The sequence below is a fragment of the Notolepis coatsorum genome, assembly GCF_963971535.1.
Source record: "Notolepis coatsorum genome assembly, chromosome: 13".
Classification (NCBI taxonomy): domain Eukaryota; kingdom Metazoa; phylum Chordata; class Actinopteri; order Aulopiformes; family Paralepididae; genus Notolepis; species Notolepis coatsorum.
The window spans coordinates 59,497,090-59,518,834 of NC_140177.1; the positions used below are offsets into that span (position 1 = coordinate 59,497,090).

A 21,745-nucleotide genomic window follows, 5' to 3' on the forward strand; every position below is an offset into this window, starting at 1 on the left:
GTGTGCACACGCACACACGCACACACACACACACACACACACACACACACACACACACACACACACACACACACACACACACACACACACACACACACACACACACACACACACACACACACACACACACACACACACACACACACACACACCTCTGTGATGTGTGAACTTAAGATTGCTTCACAATTCACTCTCTCTTGGTCAACAGCGAATATACACACAACTTGGTTAATGGGTTTTTCTATTCTCATATATTGTGGGCCATGCAAAGGCTCAGATTGTACGGTGGTAGTGGTCGCTCGTGCTACCAAGGCTCAGATTGTACGGTGGTAGTGGTCTGGGTGGTGCTATCAAGGCTCAGATCGTATCATTGTAGTGGTTTCGTGGTGCTACCGAGGTTTTGACTTATGAACCTTCTTTTTCTCACAAGAAAGTGAACTGAACTGAATTGGCTGTTGATAGGCTTTTTGTGGCAGACAAACACGTCAACCATGATAACATCAGTTCAGTTTCCCAGGTCACCGCTCGATTGACTGGTTGATGGTATAAATGGACTGCATTTATAAATGGATGATCAAGTCGCTCCCCGTTTGTTCGCAGTGTAAAGCTGCCTACAGAGGATTAGCAGTCTGCCCTTTGCTCTCCGCGAGGTAGGGCGCAGGCAAGATATCTAGTTGATCGCTAGCAGGAAGGCTATCATGCAATCCTATTTACCCTGTAATGGAATACCTTTCCGAGAAGCAACGTTAGGTAGGATAGATTAGGTTAGAAAAGAAAAGACCGCCATGAACATACTTGTTCATCGGAGAGTTCAATCTCAAACGGTGTGCTCTGCCAAGGGTAGCGCTGCCGCCTAGTCGGGCAATATCGCTCTCCCCATAGGAAAACGATGGCTGCCCAAAGCCATTTTGCCGGTGATCATGTGCGTAGGCCTTACGAATCTGTGGTACAGAGAATGACCTGGGGACATACTCACTCTCTTCAGTGAGAACACTTCCATCTGATTATTCCTGCGCTTGAAAAGCCTCTGGACGTCTTGAAGGACCTCCGCGGCTCCCTCCAGATCACCCGTGGCTCCTTGGCACACTGTAGAGGACCAGAGGACACGCCGGGAAGTTAAGGCTTTTAGAGTTAGGATGGAATTACTCCTCATAGCCTAATTTATATGCTCTGTTACTGCACCTCCAGTTAAGTAGGCATAGTAGCATTGGGACCAGCGGGACTCCGTCTTCAATCTCTCAAACGCCCTGTAGGCGTCTCTGAAGCTCAGCTCAATCATGCTGCACCACCCTGAAAAAGATCAGCCGCAAGACACATCATTACAGCGGAGGCTACAACTAATAAAGGAAGTACGTTAGACAGATAAGTTAAAGGTGCTATAGATAACATTTGTATTAACATTAATGTAGAGTAATCGTAAAAAAAAAGAGAAAACATCCAGAGCTTTTTAGAAAGGTGCAGATTAAAATATAGCTTTTTCCCAAATTATTGATTAATGAATTTATCGCTTAAAAATGGTTTGCCGGTCCAAAATCTATGTTGCGTGCATGTATCCCCTCCCTACTTGCTATTTCCCCACGTGGAAGGCACCTGATTGGATAAATGACATACTGGTGCTCTAGTGCAGGGGTTCCCAAAGTCGGGGTCGCGACCCGGGGTGGGGGGGGGGGGGAGGGGGGGGGGGGGTGGTTTAAAAAAAAAAAAAAAAAAAGAAAAATCCATTTTTTGCAGTCAGGCCACTGAACTTAGAAGCAGGCCAGGACAGTGTTTCTAGTTGCAGCAGCGCAATAGTTAGAGATAACCTAGGTGGGGAACAGCCAGGAGATCACTGCAACTCACACAAGTTGGAGAACTATCTCTCTCTCTCTCACTTGCTCTCACACACACACACAAAAGGAGCCGCATGTGATTGGTGGAGGCGGGACCCTTACAAAAAACTGTTGCTAATCATTGACACATGCTAGCCTGTAATAATCCCCCCCAGAAAAATCTACTTTGCATTTGATATATTGCAAATATATGCCATCACACACACTGGCATTTAAAGGGTTAGAATTATAAAATTAATATGTGGTGTTATGATCAGGGCTGAAGTTAAATAAAAGATTGTATTATTTTCAATCTAACATTAGAAAAAAACAGAAAATCCATCAAAATCAGTGTTGTTGCTAATCATACATATGCTAGGCTGTTTTTTAACAATAATTTGTGATGCCATCACAAACACTGGCATTTAAAGGGTACAAATAAAAAAATGCCTGCACCAGAATGCAGGAAATGAAGTCTTTGTAACAAGAAATGTCCTGGTGGGGGACCCCCTGACTGGGGCTATATTTTGCACTATATTTCCTGGCCTGAATGATTTCCCCAGTCCGGCCCTGGTTAAAAGCCTCCAATGCTTATTAGTGTGTGTGCGTTTGAACGTGTGCATGTTTCAACCATACATTTCCATTTATTAAAAAAAAATTATAATTTTTTTACCTCCTATAATAGTGGGGGTCGCGGCTCTCTGACCCCGTTATTTTTGGGTCGCGGCCTGAAAAGTTTGGGAACCCCTGCTCTAGTGCCACATCTAGTGGCTGAATGTTTTCTATAGCACCTTTATGTTTGAGAGAATGAAAAAATACAATAAAGGTTTAACTATAACTTCAACTAAACTTAATAGAATCCAGTTATACACACAGTATTAATAATAGATATCATGGGCGGCTACGTGGCGTAGTGGGCAAGGCGCTTGCCACGAATGCGGAGACGCTGGGCTCGCCTGTTCGAGCCCAGCGCTCCACATTGCTTTCAATTTAGCTGGTCGTTCATACTAATACACATTGGCCGTATTAGGGGGTGGGAAACTGATGGGTGGGGATCGGGCGTTGTAGACAGCGACTCCTACAGGTCGGTTGGTGCGCCTGCGCAGTAGAATCAGGAAGTGTCGGGGGCAGCGTGAGCCTCCCACGCGTTACTCCTCACCACTGAGAGATCGAGCTGCGCAGGTGAAAAGATGCGACTGCTGTTACCTCAAGTACCGGAGGGGACTTGTGCTATGTATGACTTAGTCCACATTGCAGCCGGCTTGTGGGAGGCAAGAAACAGCGTTCGTGACAGGGGAGGGTTGAATTGAATGATACGAAATTGGGATGGGAGAAAAATATAGGAAAATGGGAGAAAAAGTGGATAAAAAAAAAAAAAATAGATATCATAAACAAAACATTTGTTTTTTTCAATTCTTTCTTCCCAGGTTACTACATAATCCTGCTTTGTGAAATCCCCCCACCCCCACAGTATACTTGCAACAGTGAGGGAAAACGGTACCTATTTCATATAAACACAAGTGCTGGATCTCTCTCTGGTCAGCGGCGAGATGTAAGGCGTCGTTGAAGGATGTCAAGGCACTGTTGATCTCACACTGGAGGGAAGGAACCATTTGAAGTGTGAATTAAAGACGGACATAATTCCAGGGGTGTAAAGTACTTGAGTAATTGTACTTCGTTACTTACAATACTCAAGTACTGTTTTGGGGGATTTGTACTTTACTCAAGTATTATTAGGTTTGTATACTTTTACTCAATTACATTTTAGAGAATTTTTTTTTTTTACTCCTTACATTTAAAATGCAGACCTACAAAGTACAAATCTCGCAGGTCCAACCATTTTAATTACTATATTCGTTTCTCTGGCCCCTCTTTAATAGAATAGACAGTCAGAAAAAAAGTTTTTACTTTTACTTTTTAGTACTCAACACTTTCAGTGCCAAAAACGTAAAAAGTCGTTATTGGAGGCCAATGGTTGAGTGAAAAAAAACAAAAAAACGTAAAAAGTAGTTTTTGGGTCCTTTTTTCCTTTTTTTGATATTTTTATTCATTATTCATCCAGGGACCTTGGTGTTACCATAGGGCAGGGGTCGGCAATAGGCGGCCCGCAGGCCGAAATTGGCCCACCAGCAATCATTTCTGGCCCGTCAGTTTATTTTGAGAATATGATATTTATTTTATTATATGCATACTTTATGTTTTATCCATGTTGAGAGTGAATAACAGGTATAGGCAGTGAGGTGCAATGTACCATATATATAGGTTTGCTCAAAGTGAGGTGGACAGCGCGTGGTGCTGAAATGGGAAACACCAGTCCATGAAATAAAAACATGGACAATGACTTCAGTAAGTCATTCAAGCTTTATCTTTACTCATGACTGACGGCACCACACATGCATGTGAACAGTAATGCAATTAAAAACAATGCAAAAACAATGCAATTAACTTTAAACAAAAACAATGCAATTAACTTTAAACAAAAAGAGTGCTTGAAGAAGCTCCTGAAATGACGGCGCTATAGGTATTTGAATTACGAGACATTCAGAAGTCCATTAGCTCCATTTCCAGTGCAGCCTCATCTAACAAGGTTAACTATCATAATCGATCGTCCCACTATATTCCTTTATCCGTAATTGATCAGTCTCCCCAGTTAGTAGCTAGATTAATATATTTAGCGGAAGTGTCAATAATCGATCGCGGGGGATTCCCCAATCTGGATGAGTCAGCCCCGTCTCATTTAACAAGACGAGGCTTGTTTGAGATTCAATAAGAATAAGTAAGACAACGGATACGTTTAACGAATTCCATATACATCGATAGTTTTAACATTAAACATTCAACATTAAACCGGTCCGTGGCCGTCAGATAGACGGTTGCGCTCGCGTAATGTAGGATAGACCGATAGAGAGGCGCTTTATAATACAATGGAAAAAAAGACAAAGGTATAATGTTCAGTGCATGTATATGTCGTTTACAGTTTATTATGCCACCTATGCAGCTCGTTTATTTTGATAGTTAAAAAAATTTCACTATCATTATATTAAATTAGCCATTGTTTTTGGTTCTGGCCCGCCATTCAATGGCTTGGGGAAAAATTGGCCCGCCGCCTAACCTAATTGCCGACCCCTGCCATAGGGAATGAGTCTGAGATTGCCAAAGTGAAATACCGGCCGCATCCAGCTAGATGGCGGTATCGAGCACCCTTTCAAACCTTATGGCTGCGTCCCATTCCTCCCCTTGGCTCTACCCCTTGGTCCTACCACTTGGCCCTACCCCTTGGCCCTACCCCTCGTTTTGGAGTGCCCTCGATGGGGAGTCACGAAATGGGACAGCACTAGCACTCAGTTGCCGACAGCGTAATGACGCAACTCACCCATGCGCCGACTGTTTACATTACTTACAGGCAGCTTACAGTACATCAGAAGGACCATGAAGCTTGCTCTGCATACCATGTAAATGATAACGAATGTCTTCAGTGTTTATGCTTGTATATAAAAAGGTTTTTGGTATCCAAACTGTTGACATTTTGTGTTGTTATTTTGTAGCACAAGTGTTAATCAAATGGTAGTCAGGTTCTTTATATTCATACAGTATGTCAGTCAAATAGAAAATGAATGGGTGAGACTATAATAAAGCATATACAGTAGTACTGCAGTGTATTACATGGTACTGGTAGTGGTAGTACACGTATTAAATTGTACTACAGGATACAACAGGGTACTCCATGTTACTAAATGATGCTACATGTTACTAAAGGATAATACATTTTACAACAGAGTACTACATTTTACTAAAGGACACTACATGTTACTAACATTTTGTATATTATTTATGCTTAGCATACACAAAAACCTAACACAGCATTTACCAAAGACAAAAAACATTTGTACACATATTGGATTTCATCTGCCATCTTGGATAGTAATTGTGTTATTAATCTTTCCATGTATTATTAACCCTTTTTTCGCCAATGACGGATTAAGCCGTCATTCCTCGCCATGCTTAATCTGCCAATGACGGATTACGCCGTCATCGAGATCAATATTTCAAATTTTCGTCATGGTATTCATATTTCACCGACGGATCCTTGACGGGTGCTGTGGATCTCCACTCAACTCTCCAACGGTTCAATATCGCCACCTGGTGGCCGATCGGCCAACCGGAAGTGGGGAAGTGGGGCCGGAAGTGCTTGGTGTCCCCCCTATTCCGTCCGCCACTCGCTATCGCTCCCGGGGCTCCATCTCGACACACTGGATAATCGATCGGTTGCCATAACTCAATAAACAACGTTATTTGGACGTATATAATATTATACAACCCGGAAATGGTTCATCTAGATCAACATCCCATAATAGCGATCTTTTTGCTCCACGCTGATCACCCAACGGTAAGAGGAAGCTGCGGTGAGTTTCAGCGTTTTTGATTATTATTATCCATACAAACTGCTATGATCAATATATCACCCATACTACATGATTCATTTAACGTCGGTCATTGCATTATAAACGACCCCCCCCCCCCCCCCTCCGGTCACCAGCAGATGATGAGTCATGACGTTTAGGACCTTGTACAATTGAAATTTTTAATCTGACGTCAATCGCTAGCAAACTGCATTTGATGATATAATATATGCATAAATGGCTATAACTCACGTTCTATGAATTACTGCAGAAAACGATAAAAACATATTTATACTCTGGACGGTATTTTAGTATGAATGTGTGAATGAAAAAGTAAAACGTTCCTACACCCTGAACAATAGCTAATCGATGTTGAATGGGCCATAGTAATGTCAATTTAACAATACAATTTAAAAAGTTATAGCCCTGCAAAGTAGATGAACATCTCCATAGACAAATAGAGCTGGCAGAGAATGGATTAGGACAAATCAAAGTGGTGGCAGAGAATGGGTTAATATTAGTCTTGAAATTCTGAAAATAATGATGTATAGGTTTATGTAATAAAAATATTATAGTTTAAAAGATAAACTTGAATTTCATAACTTTTGTGTTCCATCTCTGCACAGCAGGGAGAGATGGAGAGAGAAACCATATGGATGTAGTGGTTAAATTAGCGATTTTTTATTGGTTTGTTATGACAAACCAATTACATAATCCAACATATGTGTAAACAACTAACATATTCCAGTTAACTGTATATTTTTTTAATGATTCATTACAAAGAAATCAATACTTCCATTTGTCTAAATTACTGGTACCGCTCCGCCATTTTCTTTTTCTTTAGATTTGCAGTGCATTCTGGGAAATACCATCTCTCCCTTGAAATCGAGCCTGCATCTTGGCAGACTCCGTTTGTAGGGCCATATCTGAAGGGCTGAAATGTCACTACCCCTTGATCCAAAGTGAAATGGCCGTAGGGCCATGTGGTAGGGCCAAGGGGAGGAATGGGACGCAGCATATATCTTGGCCTGTTCAACGGTCAAATGTCTCCGGGCACAGTTTTCTGGGTCGGGCCAGTCGAGCGGTTCTCCTGGTTGCATTGAAGCGCGTCAAACGCTCTCGATCCATATGTTGTGGTGGGTTATGTCGTGGACCAAATGGACATCGGATGGACCACATGGCAATCAAACAATTGGAATATTATTTTTGGAATACTCCCGATCACGGGTAAGGACTATCTGACGTAAATTCTGGCTTGATCGTCCAATGCTTTTATATAGATCGAGCTGATCAACATTTTTAGTGTTCAATACGAATGCCACAACCCCCCTTTCATGCATTCATGGTGAAACATAATACCTATTATATAGATTTGATTTGGGAATAGTAGCGTGTCCAGGCAAGAAGTGGCAACGCTTATAGTAGGATTCACGTTGCGCCCTATAACACGCTTCCCAGGAATTATCCTGGATCACTCTGAAATTATACTTATATTCACCACGGTATAACACGGGAACATATGGATGAAAAAATCTATTCTTTTTCACATATTGAACGATGGATAGTTGATGTCAAATGGGCCATAGTATAGTATCCATAGCTATAATATAGAATATAGTTATAGCTCTACAAACAAGGTGACACACTCCTATCTGTTAAAGCATGTCATTGTTACAACGGGCCCTGTCTAATGCCTGGCACTGAATGTGTTAAGTACATTTAAAAGTAGAAACTTTTTTACTTTTACTCAAGTGTGTTTTTAGCCAGATACTCTGACTTTTACTTGAGTACGATTTTGAGACGGTACCCATACTTTTGTAGTGGAAAATACACTTTAAATGTTTATATATATATTTGTTGTAGCTGTATTGGGACGGTACTGTATCCTCGTAAATGTTGCTCTCACTAGCGATGAGAGCAAGGCAGGAAGTGCAGAAGGAAATGACAGGAAGCGGCCAAGAACACTGAGCTCCGGTCATAATGACCCTTACACACATGTGTACACTCACATACCCACACACACACATAGACACGCACACACACACATACACTTTACGCACACACCTTGACAAACACACACACACACACATTGACACACACGCACACACATACACTTTATCAGAGACATTAGACGCCAGTAACACACACACACACACCCACACACAGACACACATAGACACACACACACACGCATACACATACACACACACACACACATGTACACTATACACACACATTGACATGGTCTTTTGCACCGTATGTCGGTGAGCCTCTGATCAGCTATATGTGATAACAGAAGGAGGCCTATAGTATGTAATACTGTAATATTGTAGTGCTATAATTATGAACTATGCTATACTTAAGTAAATTAACCCACTGTCGTGTGAACTGAGGTGCAATTGAGACAGTCAGTCTCAAGGGGGGTACGGATTTGATAACTACACAATAGAAGGATATATCTGGTGAAATAGCAGGAAGCAGGCCTAAAGTTACATAACAGTAGCGCCAGCACACACACCTTTACACGCACGCACATACATGCACGCTAGGGATGCCCCGATCACGTTTTTTGCCACCGATACCGATCGTCGTGAGCCATATCGGCTGATACCGATCCGATACCGATCATTTTGATTAAAAAGAAATTAAAAAAAAATGTATATACATTTTTTTATAAATATATATATTATATAATTAGACTTGTACTTGTATTATCTGCGAGACATCGCCACCACGCAACAAGCTCCACTGTCTGTGTGTACTCTAGTAGCCTCCAGCTACGGCCAGGATTCTCCGGAGCTGCAGCTGGGCCCTATACTAGAGTAGCCTGCAGCTACGGCCAGGATTCTCCGGAGCTGCAGCTAGACACTAATTGATCATATTCAACAACATGCCCTCAGCTCGAATACGCATCGAATGTGTGTTATAAAACATTGATATCAGGAGCTATCTGTGGCTACTGCTGGCCGGCTATATAACGTTGATACAGCGCCTCGGTGAACTATTTAGTTCAGTGGGACATTTCGTTTTGAACAGTGAGCTGGCGTCAGCTAACATGAGCTAGCTGAGGTATCGTACACGTCTCTACTAGACTTGCTGGAGCGTTTGTTGATGTCAGGAGCTATCGGTAGCTGGCCGGCTAGATACCGTTCGGTTAGACAATGCCTCATCATGTATTGGACTGGAAGTGAATGGTTAACTGGGTCATTTTGTAACGGTAGCTAACGTTAGCTAAGGGAGACGCCGTCCTCCCGTCCCACTAGACTAGACTACTAGACCCGTGTTTACATGCGCGCGGGAGGAGCTGGAGGGAGGAGCAGACGCCGCACAGCTCCCGGTGTCTGAGACAGAACTCATCGAGACGAGAGAGTGAGATCGGTTTTGACGATCGGCGAAAATAAAGCATTATCACCGATCACCGATCGCATATTTATACTGATTATCGGCCGATAACGATCGGTGGCCGATCGATCGGGGCATCCCTAATGCACGCACACACACACATGGAATCACACACACTCACACCAGCATAAAGTCCTTTGCACACATTTTGTGCCAATATTGGTAAACAACTTAAACACGTAAGTCTGACGCAGGTCTGACGCAGGATATGTCGTCATATGCAGTATAAAAGAAATTATGCTAGGTTTGGGCTATTAGGATTTTCTGGGTTGTGCTGTTCGATGATCGTCACTGCAATAAACCTTTGTCCTCCACGGTGTTTTCGATTGAATCCTGTGTTCTGACGTCTCCTTAAATAATGAGCTAAAGACAGCTCTTATCTACTATACTTTCACTTAAGTATAATTTCTGGGTACTTTTTACACCCCTGCATAATTCATAGTATCACATTGCAGACAGGTACAGGTGAATATTATCTAGACAAGGCAAGCACACGTCATGATGATACTGTGAATAACTTGCAAAGAGAGAAGAAGGTAGTGTTTTACTTGTATCTACCTCTATGCGCTGCACCCTGCCTTTAAAAAACGTGAAGAGGGAGGAGTTTGGGTAGACTGCCGCCCTCCTTTGCAGGATCGCTTTGGCCTCCATGAGCCCCGCCTGTGTGTCGGAGCCGCCCAGAGCAAAGAACGGCTGCACTACCGTGTGGTACCATAAGAGGGCTAGCCTGAGTGAGGAAAACAAACAGATGATTGGAATTCTACTGATGGCACTAAACGTAGATATCATTATATTGAAAAGTACTAATCATACAGTGGATATGACATGTAGGGCTGGGAGATATAGCCAATATATAATATAACAATGATATGATGTTTTTTTTTTTTTTTTACAGTATAATGATATTTCACTACAAATTACAGTGTCTTTTTTGTAATAGTTATCAGGGTGATTTTTTATTCAAAATGGTCCCCACACATCCAAAGTTTTATAATACTGATGCACTGGTAAATGTTTAGATATTGAATTAAAGATGAAATGATGTCCGCACATAGTTCTCTTCCTGGAAAACAGACTTACTCTGTGGACATGAGGGCCAACTCCTCAAAACATTTCCAATATATTTGTTAGCAGGGAAAAAACGATTTCACAAATGCCTGTTTAAGGATCGCAGACTTTAAGCATCAATAGTCATTGATTGTAGAGGATCTTACTATTTTTGATCCCCTAAAATGGGGGGGCTAAGTATAAAAAGGGCTACAATTCGTACAGAGTTCAACCATTATGAATGTACTAATAACACCCTCATATTAGCTCATGGCCATTGTTCCATTTCAAAGTACGGAGACAAAAAGTGTGCTTACAGATGCACTCTATATCGTTAATGGCTGTATTGTAAAAACACATTTCTTTGTAAAATGCCTCTAGCCCCATCTATGACCACATATCTAATGCCACCATCTACAAAAAAAAGAACAAAAAAAAGCACATGCTTGGTTATTGAACACATGTCTGGTTTGGAATAAAGACATTATTCACTGCCCAGGCATTAATGGAGGAACTAATTTAGCCATGGGAGAGATTCCATCTATTATTAGGGGCAGTTCAGTTCAGGCGCTGGCAGCGGTCTAATGCATTTTAGTGTTGTTGCATTATGCTGTAGATGTGTGGGTGGTATTCAAATTCACTCCAATTACAACGTCTGAAATGTATTTTATCCCTAAATAATGACTCAGTCGTCCAATATGAGCCAATGTCGGTTACTGGGTGACTCACTGGCTGACTTGACTCCGCAAAACACGCATGAGTGAGTCTCGCACTGGCGTGTAACCGGGTCCAACTTAACTAGGCCTAGTCTTGTTTTCACATCCAGTAGCAGTATACCTCAAAACAAGCCACCATAAGAGGTTACCATCTCATTTTCAACAATCTCAGAACTCTTTTCTAGTAATTATACCTCGCCATTACTTTATCACACCATATCCTAAACAGCTGAATGAAATGAACACATTAAACAAACAGCCCAAAACCCAACTACAGCTAAGTAGTTATTATTTGTTGCTCTCGTGCTCTCGTGCTCTCATGCTCTCTGTTTGCCCTCAAAATAACACAGCTCACGTCTTGGATTCTAAACTCCCATTGACTTTGTATTGCGGTGAGAGGAGAGGCGTTGCCAAAGTAGCATCCGAGGAGCGTAAGCAGCTCATGTGACCCAGTGGGCCTAGAGATCTCAGCTCTGGAACAGAGTCTAGCTTTCTGCTCATCATCATAGTACATCTCAAAGGTAAGTAAAATACACAAAATGTTGAAAATCGGCAGTATTCCCCTTTAAAGAGGTCCTTCTACACATGACAACATTGATTTGCAGGGGGACATTAATGTAGGAAACACAGTTTTACATTTCAATGAAATGTACAAATACTTGGTTAGTCAGCAAATATACATGACCGTTAGTCGACGAAGAATTCCTTTAGCCGAAGATAAACAGAGTTCCTGAGAAGGAACACTACGACACTACTGCTCTTTACAGGGATGTGTGGCACACCTACTCACGTAGCTAAGGGGGCCTTCATGTCCTTACTTTCACTGGCATACGTGAGGGCCGACAGGCCCTGGAGGCGGTTGCCAGGAAACCCCAGTAGGTTGACGATCTTCAGCAGGTGTGGCGGCACCATGGAGATACAGAGGTGGAACAGGCCATAGCCAAAACTGACCGACCCCTTCAGCCTGTCCAGAGCTGCGGGGCTGATTCCGTCCAACTGCCGGGAGGGGGCCGGCCCCGGGAGCGGGGAGGCACGGTTGCGGGCGGTCCGGTCGGAGGAAGGGGACGGAGATGGAGACGGGGACCCCTGCCGGTCGGAGGACCTCCTCTTGCTGCCGTCCTGCAGGTGACTGATGTCACTGTAGCATTTGTTGTACATCTTCCAGGCTTTGCGAAGAATCCAGCCTCCTTTGATATATGCTGTTGGGGTGGTTACAAGAGGTGTTACCCTGACATTCAGGCCCCAGTCCCACTAAATACCCAACACCATTACGGTACCACACAGTTCATTCATCTCAAGTTTCAAGTTCAAGTTTGTTTATTAAATATCACAATAAAATTAGTGGTGGGACTCGATTACAATTTTTTATCGAATTAATTCGAGACTTTATAGTTAATTAATCTAAATTAATATCACATTTTTATTGCATATCAATATTTAATGCGAAAAGCAACATTTTTCAATTAAAATGAATTTTGGTATACGAGTGAATCAATGAATATACATTATACATACGTTTAAATCCTGTATTAGCTACTACACAGACCAACAGATCAATGCCATTTTTAACATAGTGCAGCAATTTTAGGAATAATATATATAGCGCATTTTGTAAACTCAAGCACTTTCGAGGTAAAAGTAAAACGCAGTACTTTCAAGTACATTCCAGAACAGTTGACCATTGAAAAAAAAAATATCTTGATTGATCTCAATTTCTGTTATTAATTTTTTTTTATGAACAAACCAGACTAAGAAAAAAAGTTATTTGCTATTTATTATACTTTATACTTATAGCACATGCATGAGTCTGGTCTCCTTTGAAAGGTAACATTCTTACACAATAAAGAAAAATCATGCGATGAAATGAATCAATTTATTTAACTTTTAATTCTTTCTGTAGTTAATTAATCGAAATTAATGCGATAAAGTCCCAGCCATAAATAAAATACACGTACTTTACGGTGAAATGCTTGGTTCTGTATGAGCCCCTGAGAGTGTGCTTCATACAGTAAAAAAAAGTAAGTAAGAAAGTAAGTAAAAAAAGAAAAAGGTAATTAAGTAAGTAAGTAAAGAGGAATATACAATCATATACAATATATGTACAATATACCTCATCTCAAAGCCACAATAGAAGGCTCCTACCTGACAACTCTTGCTTGATGAAGGACAATACTGCAAGGTACACCTGGCAGTCGGCGATGATGATCTGCCTCTGAAGGTGCGCCACCACAGCCACCCCTGACCTCTGGGAGTCCACCTGCACATAGTGAGGCCACACACACTTACACACCTGATGAGACACGGCAGGCCGACTGGTTGACAAGTAAACAGACAAGACAGCGAGCAGAAGATGTTTTAAATTTTTTTGGGATGTCAATACCACTTTTTTTTCTGTAACCCAAGTACAAGTATTTACATTTGGGTACTTGCTGATACAGAGTACTGATATGAGTACTTAATAATACCATTACCAATACCAATAACACGTTTTATTTTCATCAGAAGTTCCTCACTTTCTGACTGTAACACATTAAATATACAACACAGTCTTGCTTTTTAAGTATTTTAAGTTAAAATAATATAAATACAATATAAAAGATTTAACATTACATTTTGTGTTTTTCTAAACAAACATGGCACTGAGTAGTAGTATCGAAGTAGTTTTACAAATACAAGTACATGTATCGTGACGTCCCTATTTATTTTTTTACTGCATGTACTGCTACCTTTCACACAGTCAGGGGTGTTTCATTTTCTCTTCATCCTTTATTTAGCCAAGCTGCTCACATTAGGGTTGAGCGTGAACTTGTGTTTGGATGAGGGATTACCAGGGTAAAGTCAACAGGTGTGCCCTTTTGAGGTCATGTGTGTTTGCGTATGGCATTACAGGTATGTCATGTGTGCGTTCACGGTGGCACTCACATTCCTTCTGATCTTGTTCTTGATGGTTTCAATGACGCCTGTGTTTTCACTCTTGCACAGTTTCTCTGTGGCTCGGAGATCCTCAAAGGCTGTCTGCATCTTCTCCTCCTCGAACGTCATCATGGCATTCTGGAAGTTAAACACGGTCCAACCCGTGGTATTCTAATGACGCATATCACCAACCTCATTGCTCATTGGCCACGGTTTGTCACTTAATGGTAATCACTTGGGGGGATACTATGAATACACAGGGCACTACGCCGATTCCCAATTAACCAAAGTCAGGAGTCAGAAGTACATGCAGAATAAACTGAATAGGTCAATCTAATGTCAGTTATATTCAAAGGTCACAGTTATGTGTCTGCGCTCAGTAGTCAAGCTCAGTTGGCTTCAACTCTTGAATAATTTATGATAAATATATATGAGCAGCAGCAGCAAACACACTGCAGGTACCAGCCACAGGCATGATTCAGCCAAGGTGCACCATGTAGTTTTAGGGTGGAAACTAACCTCTGAAAATTCAAAATAAAGTATGATATGTAGGCCTATATTTAGTATTGAATATAAAAGTGTCACAAGAGAAAACCCTGATCCCTGGAACAACACACTATTTGAAACTACAGGTGATCAGTTTGGCCGTGGAGGTCCTACCCTCCCACCCCCATTAACCATAGTGCCATGTTGGTTCACATTGTTTCAAACCATTATTTTTCTGGATTTGTGCCAAGCATTTGTAACCCATAATTGCAGGCGTTTCTCCCCACGGCGCACAGGACTGCCGCTAGGGCAGTGCAATATGGACAAAATACAATCACAATATGAGTCATTTGCTTTTGCTTTCAACACTTTCCATGTAGCTGACGTCATTAGTCTCTCCCTGTTCTGCCCCTCATGGTTCTTCTGGTGGTAGCAGAGGTTTGTTGTGTGTCATATCTCTTACATCCAAATGAGAGAAGTATCCTTTTAGGTTGTTAAGTTCCTCATCTTGTGGCTGATCTGTATCGGAGTGTTGTAGGAAGTTGTGTTATGCCATGCTCCTCTATGTTTGTTTGTTATCCCACATGTAAAGAACGTAAAGCACGGTCCGACTGACATTAAATACTGGTGAAAAGCGCCGCAAAGCTCCAGTTACTTCCCCCCCCCCCTGCGTATGGAGACAATGGACGTGTTTTCTTTTCCCATTTACCAGTAATTCTGTCCGTTAAACTGCATTTGTGGTGAGAGTAAAAGTGACATTTTACAGGACAATTATATGTTTGGCTAATTAGCCTAATTTTAAGAGCCACATTGCTAACACAAAGGCCCTGTTCAGACCTGGCATTAAGATCAGATCTGGGTGATCCCGACCGCAAGTGACCAGCTCCGAGTATGTCTGTTCACACCCGGCTTTAGAATGCGTCTCTCAAGTGGCCCAGCTTGCACTTGAATAGAATGTGACTCAGAGTCCCAGACCACCTCCGAATGTGGTTTAAGCAATGGGATCTCAGTGCGTTTACACCTGGCATAAGAGGTGGTCACCAGATCTGATCTGAATACAAGCTCTGAACAGGGCCAAAATGACCAGATGTTGCAATTTTGTTACAAGAATGCACTAGTGGCGTCAGTTGACCTGAGCTACAATGCTAAGATACTTTTAGCTAGGGATTTTTCCTTATTTTTCTTTGCTATAAAATTGAATAGAATAGATGTACTTTATTGATCCAGAGGGAAATTCATCACTACAGATCACACCGCTGCTCGCCTTCTTTGCAGGGCTATAACTTTTTAAATTGTATTGCTAAATTGACATTACTATGGCCCATTCAACATCAAGTATCTATTGTTTAGGATGTAGCAACGTTCTACTTTTTCATTCACACATTCATACTAAAATATGGTCTAAAGTATAAATATGTTTTTATCGTTTTCTGCAGCATTTCATAAAACGTGAGTTATAGCCATGAATACATATATTAGATCATCAAATGTAGTTTGATACCGATTGACGTCAGATAAAAAATTTCAATTGTACAAGGTCCTAAACGTCTTGCCTCATCATCTGCTGGTGACCGGAGGGGGGGGGTTTATAAGTCCGTGGCCGACGTTAAATCATTTATGTAGTATGGGTGATATGTTGATTGGAGCAGTTTGTATGTATAATAATAATCAAACACGCTGAAACTCACCGTAGCGTTGGGCGATCAGCGTGGAGCAGAAAGTTTGCTATTATGGGATGTCAATCTAGTTGGTCCAGTTCCAGGTTGTATAATACTATATATATGTCCAAATCATCATCAATCATCAATCATGTTGTTTATCGAGTTATTGGCAACGGATCGCTATCCAGTGTATCAAGCTGGAGTCCCGCGAGCGATAGCGAGTGGCCGGACGAAATATGGGTGAGCACCACTTCCGGCCGCTCACTTCCGGTTTTGGCACCTCGCCGATCAGCCACCAGATGGCGGTCTTGCACCGTTGGAGAGTTGAGAGGAGCTCTACAGCACCCGTCAAGTCTCCGTGGGTGAAATATGATTGCCATGACAGATTTTTGAAATATTGATCTCAAAGACGCTGTACGACGTCATTGGCAGATTACGCATTGGTGAGGAATGACGTCTAAACATGTCATTGGCGATTAAAAGGTTAACAGCTGCTTCTAGCGACGCCTTTCTCTCCATCTCTCAAAATCACCACTTCGTACAACATTACGATCCGTACACAAGGTTTTTGAAGCACAGCTTCATTGCCTAACGTTACTTTACCTAACAAGTTAGCGCTTCGCCCAGAGTAGAATATGAGCAGAATTCGACAGTGGTGTGTAACCCTGTCCCTCTTACTAGCCACTTTGGCAGGTGACCTTTTGGTAGCTAAGAATGCTTTTTTGGCTTTCCCATAGTGGCCATTGTGTTCCTCGTCAAAGTCTCTCCGTTTGGACCCCCAGGAAATATTCTTCATAATTTTTTTCGAAACATTGTGCGTCGATAGAAAGGGAGAAAGAAAATTAAAAAAGGTAATAGAAAGCTAGTCCTGGTGTCAAAATGTAGAGATGTCTTTAATATACCTACTGTAACTACTGAATGTACCTACTTGGGTAACATGATGCACAGAATGACAAGCCATGAACCTAGCTACTTCATTCCTATAGTGAAATCATACGATATCACACGAATGTTTTGTTCTCTAGTTATATTGATTCCAATAGCCCAAGAATGTGCCTCCTCTATTCTCTTATTATTTTGTATTTGCAATATGGCATTGCATTTATATAGCATTTTTATCCAGCACTTTACATTTTATGCCTCACATTCACTCACATATTCACACACCGACGGCAGATGCAACCAAGCAAGGTGCCAACCTGCTCATCAGGAGGACAAGGACACTTCGACACACTGCCGGGAGAAGCCAGAATCAAACTGGGAACCTACCGATTACCTGACGACCACTTTACCTCCTGAGCCACGGTCACCCCATAAGTCCGTAGGGTAGCATGCACTAATCTATGCACTACATGCACTAATTGTACATAGAGCACATAACACTATTTTCTGTAGCTTTACTTTTAAAGTTTTTATAAAGGCCCAATCATCCAAAACGTAATAGGGACTTGTTTTCCTTATCTAGTTGTTGGACTGAGCTCTTGATACAAGGATTAACGTGAGACGTGTAGCTTTAAATTGCATATCCTGTGTTTTGTGGCCATTGTTAATGTTTGTAAACACAGGAGCAAAACAGATGGTTTTTATTGTGTTGCTACTTGCTATGTGTTGTACTTGTATGTCCCTGGTGTGGCCAAGCACAGGCATCTATCTTATGTGTTGCTACAGTACGTGTTGTATGTCCCTGGTGTGGCCAAGCACAGGTATCTATCTTATGTGTTACTACAGTACGTGTTGTATGTCCCTGGTGTGGCCAAGCACAGGTATCTATCTTATGTGTTGCTACAGTACGTGTTGTATGTCCCTGGTGTGGCCAAGCACAGGTATCTATCTTATGTGTTGCTACAGTACGTGTTGTATGTCCCTGGTGTGGCCAAGCACAGGTATCTATCTTATGTGGATAATGAAGTTGCATTGTTATATAGGGGTGGGGTGGGAGGGGGGGAATCGATACAGCAATATATTGCAATGTTTTATGTGCCAATATTATATTGATGCAGTGACACCAAGGAGTGAGGTGAACACACTGACATTTTTTATCTCATTAGATAAAAACAGATGATGTATATATTTTTGTATTACAGATGTTCAAAGATTTCCGTTGGGGACATAATTTGCAGTTGAAAAAAGGTAAGAAATCGCAATATTGTGACTCTTGCATCATATGGTATCATGGGGCCTCTAGTGATTCCCACCCCTAATATTATGTCTTCCCACAGATGATTAGCCTATCCAGCTCAAAGTGAGATATTTATTATACTTTGCTCTACTTTATGAACAGATGCCTCTTCCATACTGTACCACAACACATAATCACACATGTGGGGAAAAGTGCAGTAAACAACCAATGAACTTTGTGACTGAAAAGTGTGGCAATATAATCATTGTGTTTCAGGTTTCAAGGCTACAGAATAAGGTATCATAATTTATTACTGTAAACAGGCAATCGGCCACCAGTGAATACTTTCTTTGTCAGCCACTGTCAAACATCCTTGCGCCTGGCAGGAAGAAAAGGGAAGTCCCTTAAGCAGCATTATGTATCAGAGATAGTTATGCAGATCAACATCTACAGTTGTAACTCGTACAGTCGTATGTGTTTGAGTTTCATGTTGTAGCGTGTCACACTACTCACCAGGAAACTGACAAAACTGGCCCCAAAACTCATCAAAGGACTATGGCTCCTAAAAGAGATGAGATAGAGAGAAACAATGATGAGGAACACTGAATTGTCTATGAGACACATCACAAACATCGAACAGACGACTAAAATACAGATAGCAGGGCAGGATCCTCTGAATCAGGTTACTGTAAACGTGAATATGCCAAGTTCAAAGAAAGTCAGGCAAAAGCAATTTGCCTCATGGGCAATGTGATTTCAGATGGGACAGACCTCCCTTCATAGTGACTACGGACTTCGTGACTCAAAGTAACACACCGAGTCTGGCCCATCTTCCTTTCAGGAACATAGCATTGTACACACCCCAGGCACAATAAGCATCTAGCTGGGAGACAACGGTTGCAACTTGATTAGTAATGTTTTAGCGCAAGCTGTCTGATGAAATCGTGCATTCATCGCATCTCTTAAAAGTGAATTAAGAAAAACAGCCTTCTTTTAAATAATTAATTATTAAGTTCTGAATGGGTCGTTTCGTGGGTCCTCCTAGGGTCAGGAAACTTCCTCAGCACTAAAAAGGAACATGTCAACTTCCGATTCATATAAAGCTTAATAAGAAGTAGCCTACTGTACCACCACTAAATTTGGAGTTTAACAAGGTCTTGGTGGGACAACAGAAATAGCCAAACCACACGGTTGTTCGCCATCAAGTGTCAGTGGAACTTCGTCCATCACTCTAGTCTAGCTGATGCAATAACCATAGTTAATGTGAAATGAGGACCCGTGGTCACCATACCTGTAGCTTAATTAGGGGAAAAGATTATGTTAACTTGTCACCAGGAGACAGGGAAAACACAACACACCCCTCTGTGCAAATAAGTCAGGCTAGCTATTGAAAAACAGCCATAATCGAATCAACTGTTTTGGTAACTACCTGGCTGTGATATGGCTGATAGATCAATTACCGTGACATGAATATAAAACCTTGAACTAACCAATAATTAACACATTGGATGCCAACAACGTCATAATTCGTTATTGCCCGCCATGCGTTGAACGCCAACAACGTTTGTTGTTGGGATCAATATTTAATTTTTTCGCCATGGCATTCATAATTCATCCAGCCTCCCTGCGGGACTGCAGAGCACCCTGTCTGATATTGCAACGCCTCAATACCACCGCCTGGTGGATGATCGGGCGAGTTACACTCCACGCCAAACCAGAAGTGGCGCTGGTGCATCGAGGAAATCCCTCCGGCAGTAATATCTTGTTACGTGAGTCCAGACAAACACTTGAGTGCATGGGAACGGGGGAAAGTAGCGAGTCGGCATTGCACTCAACAGGAAGCGATTTGCGACTGCTCTCAAAACAAGATTAGATTTAAATGTATTGTTATGATACAGCACAAGTACAATACACCATCCAACCAGAGTGGATAAAGAAATGCTCCAGAAATGCGTGGAGAAAGGCTTAGCGAGCGCACACACAAAAGCACACACACACACTGTATACGTTTGAAATGAATCGTTCCAGCAAAGTAGGCAGGGCTGTACACTGCGATGATATCGTCGCGAATTGCCCCTTTAATTGGCCGTTGCGATTGGTAAATATTATCTGGGGGCGGGCTTGCGAGTAGTGCTTTCAAGCCTTGTATTCGCATTTCACTCCTAAATTATCCAAGGCGTGTGATGACGCGATGACGTCACTCACGCGAGCTGAGCAGTGAGCACTCAGCAGGCATGATCAGCGGGAACAATCGACTGAGCACTCACTCTGATAGACTGGCTGACTGTCTGATTTAGCTATGAAGAAAAGTAAAGTTAGTATTGCTTCATATTTTCGACGCGTTCGACCTCCTATAGTGAGCCGAACTGAACTGAACTCAGACACACGGAGAGAGCTGTGGCGTCTGCTGCGCCTCCTCCCTCCCGCACCCGTGGCTGTTGTAAACACTAGTCTAGTGGGATACTGGGACCTCGGTGAGCCGGCTAGCTACTGATAGCTATCAACAAATGCTCCAGTAAGTCTAGTAGTGCATGATAGCTCGCGTTAGCTTACTGTTCAAAACGAAACGTCGATGCGTATTCGAGCTGAGGGCACGCTGAATATAGTCAATAGGGTCCAGCTGCAGCGCTGGAGAATCCTGGCCGTAGCTGGAGGCTACAGTATAGGGTCCAGCTGCAGCTCCGGGGAATCCTGGCCGTAGCTGGAGGCTACTCGAGTACAGACAGACAGTGGAGCTGGTTGCATATAGCGAGCATTTAGACTTGTTGCGTGGTGGCGATGTCTCGCAGATAATACAACTACAAGTATGATTATATAATATATATATTTTATTAAAAAAAAAAAAAAAAAAAAAATTTAAATCAAAAACAATCGATATAAATAATGGTAAAATTGTTATTTAAAAATGTGCCCCTAAAAAATATTTTTTGCCCCTAAATTTCTCATTTAGGGGCAAGTGTGCCCCTAGTGAAAAAGCTTAGCGTACAGCCCTGGTAGGCTTCTATTATTCAAATTACTGTTTTAATGGGTATCATAGTATTAAGTCCTACTGTAGAACATGACATATTAGCATGACATCTGATTTATTAATGCCAATACAAATAAATTGGGACAAACGCAATTGGCACAAGTGTAAATGATGGATTAGTCACTCAGTTTTAACATCAGACTGATTAGCTCAGCTCGTTAGTTA

The 21,745-nt window shown here is 41.9% G+C and overlaps 1 protein-coding gene across 2 annotated transcripts in view; it reads right to left on the bottom strand.

Annotated features, from left to right (window-relative positions):
* Window positions 1–21,745, bottom strand: part of LOC311239157 (tetratricopeptide repeat protein 39C-like) — a 50,544-nt gene that overhangs the window by 1,669 nt on the left and 27,130 nt on the right. The window contains exons 2-9 of one of the 2 annotated variants that reach the window (XM_084327415.1): window positions 19,066–19,114; window positions 14,296–14,424; window positions 13,516–13,630; window positions 12,164–12,572; window positions 10,169–10,337; window positions 3,310–3,403; window positions 1,183–1,290; window positions 977–1,086 (exon numbers count right to left, since the gene is read on the bottom strand). In XM_084327415.1, coding sequence (XP_084183541.1) covers window positions 977–1,086; window positions 1,183–1,290; window positions 3,310–3,403; window positions 10,169–10,337; window positions 12,164–12,572; window positions 13,516–13,630; window positions 14,296–14,424; window positions 19,066–19,114 — 1,183 coding nt within the window. Of the gene's footprint in view, window positions 1–976; window positions 1,087–1,182; window positions 1,291–3,309; window positions 3,404–10,168; window positions 10,338–12,163; window positions 12,573–13,515; window positions 13,664–14,295; window positions 14,425–19,065; window positions 19,115–21,745 lie in introns of both variants that reach the window. The other variant, XM_084327414.1, reaches the window with a different exon arrangement.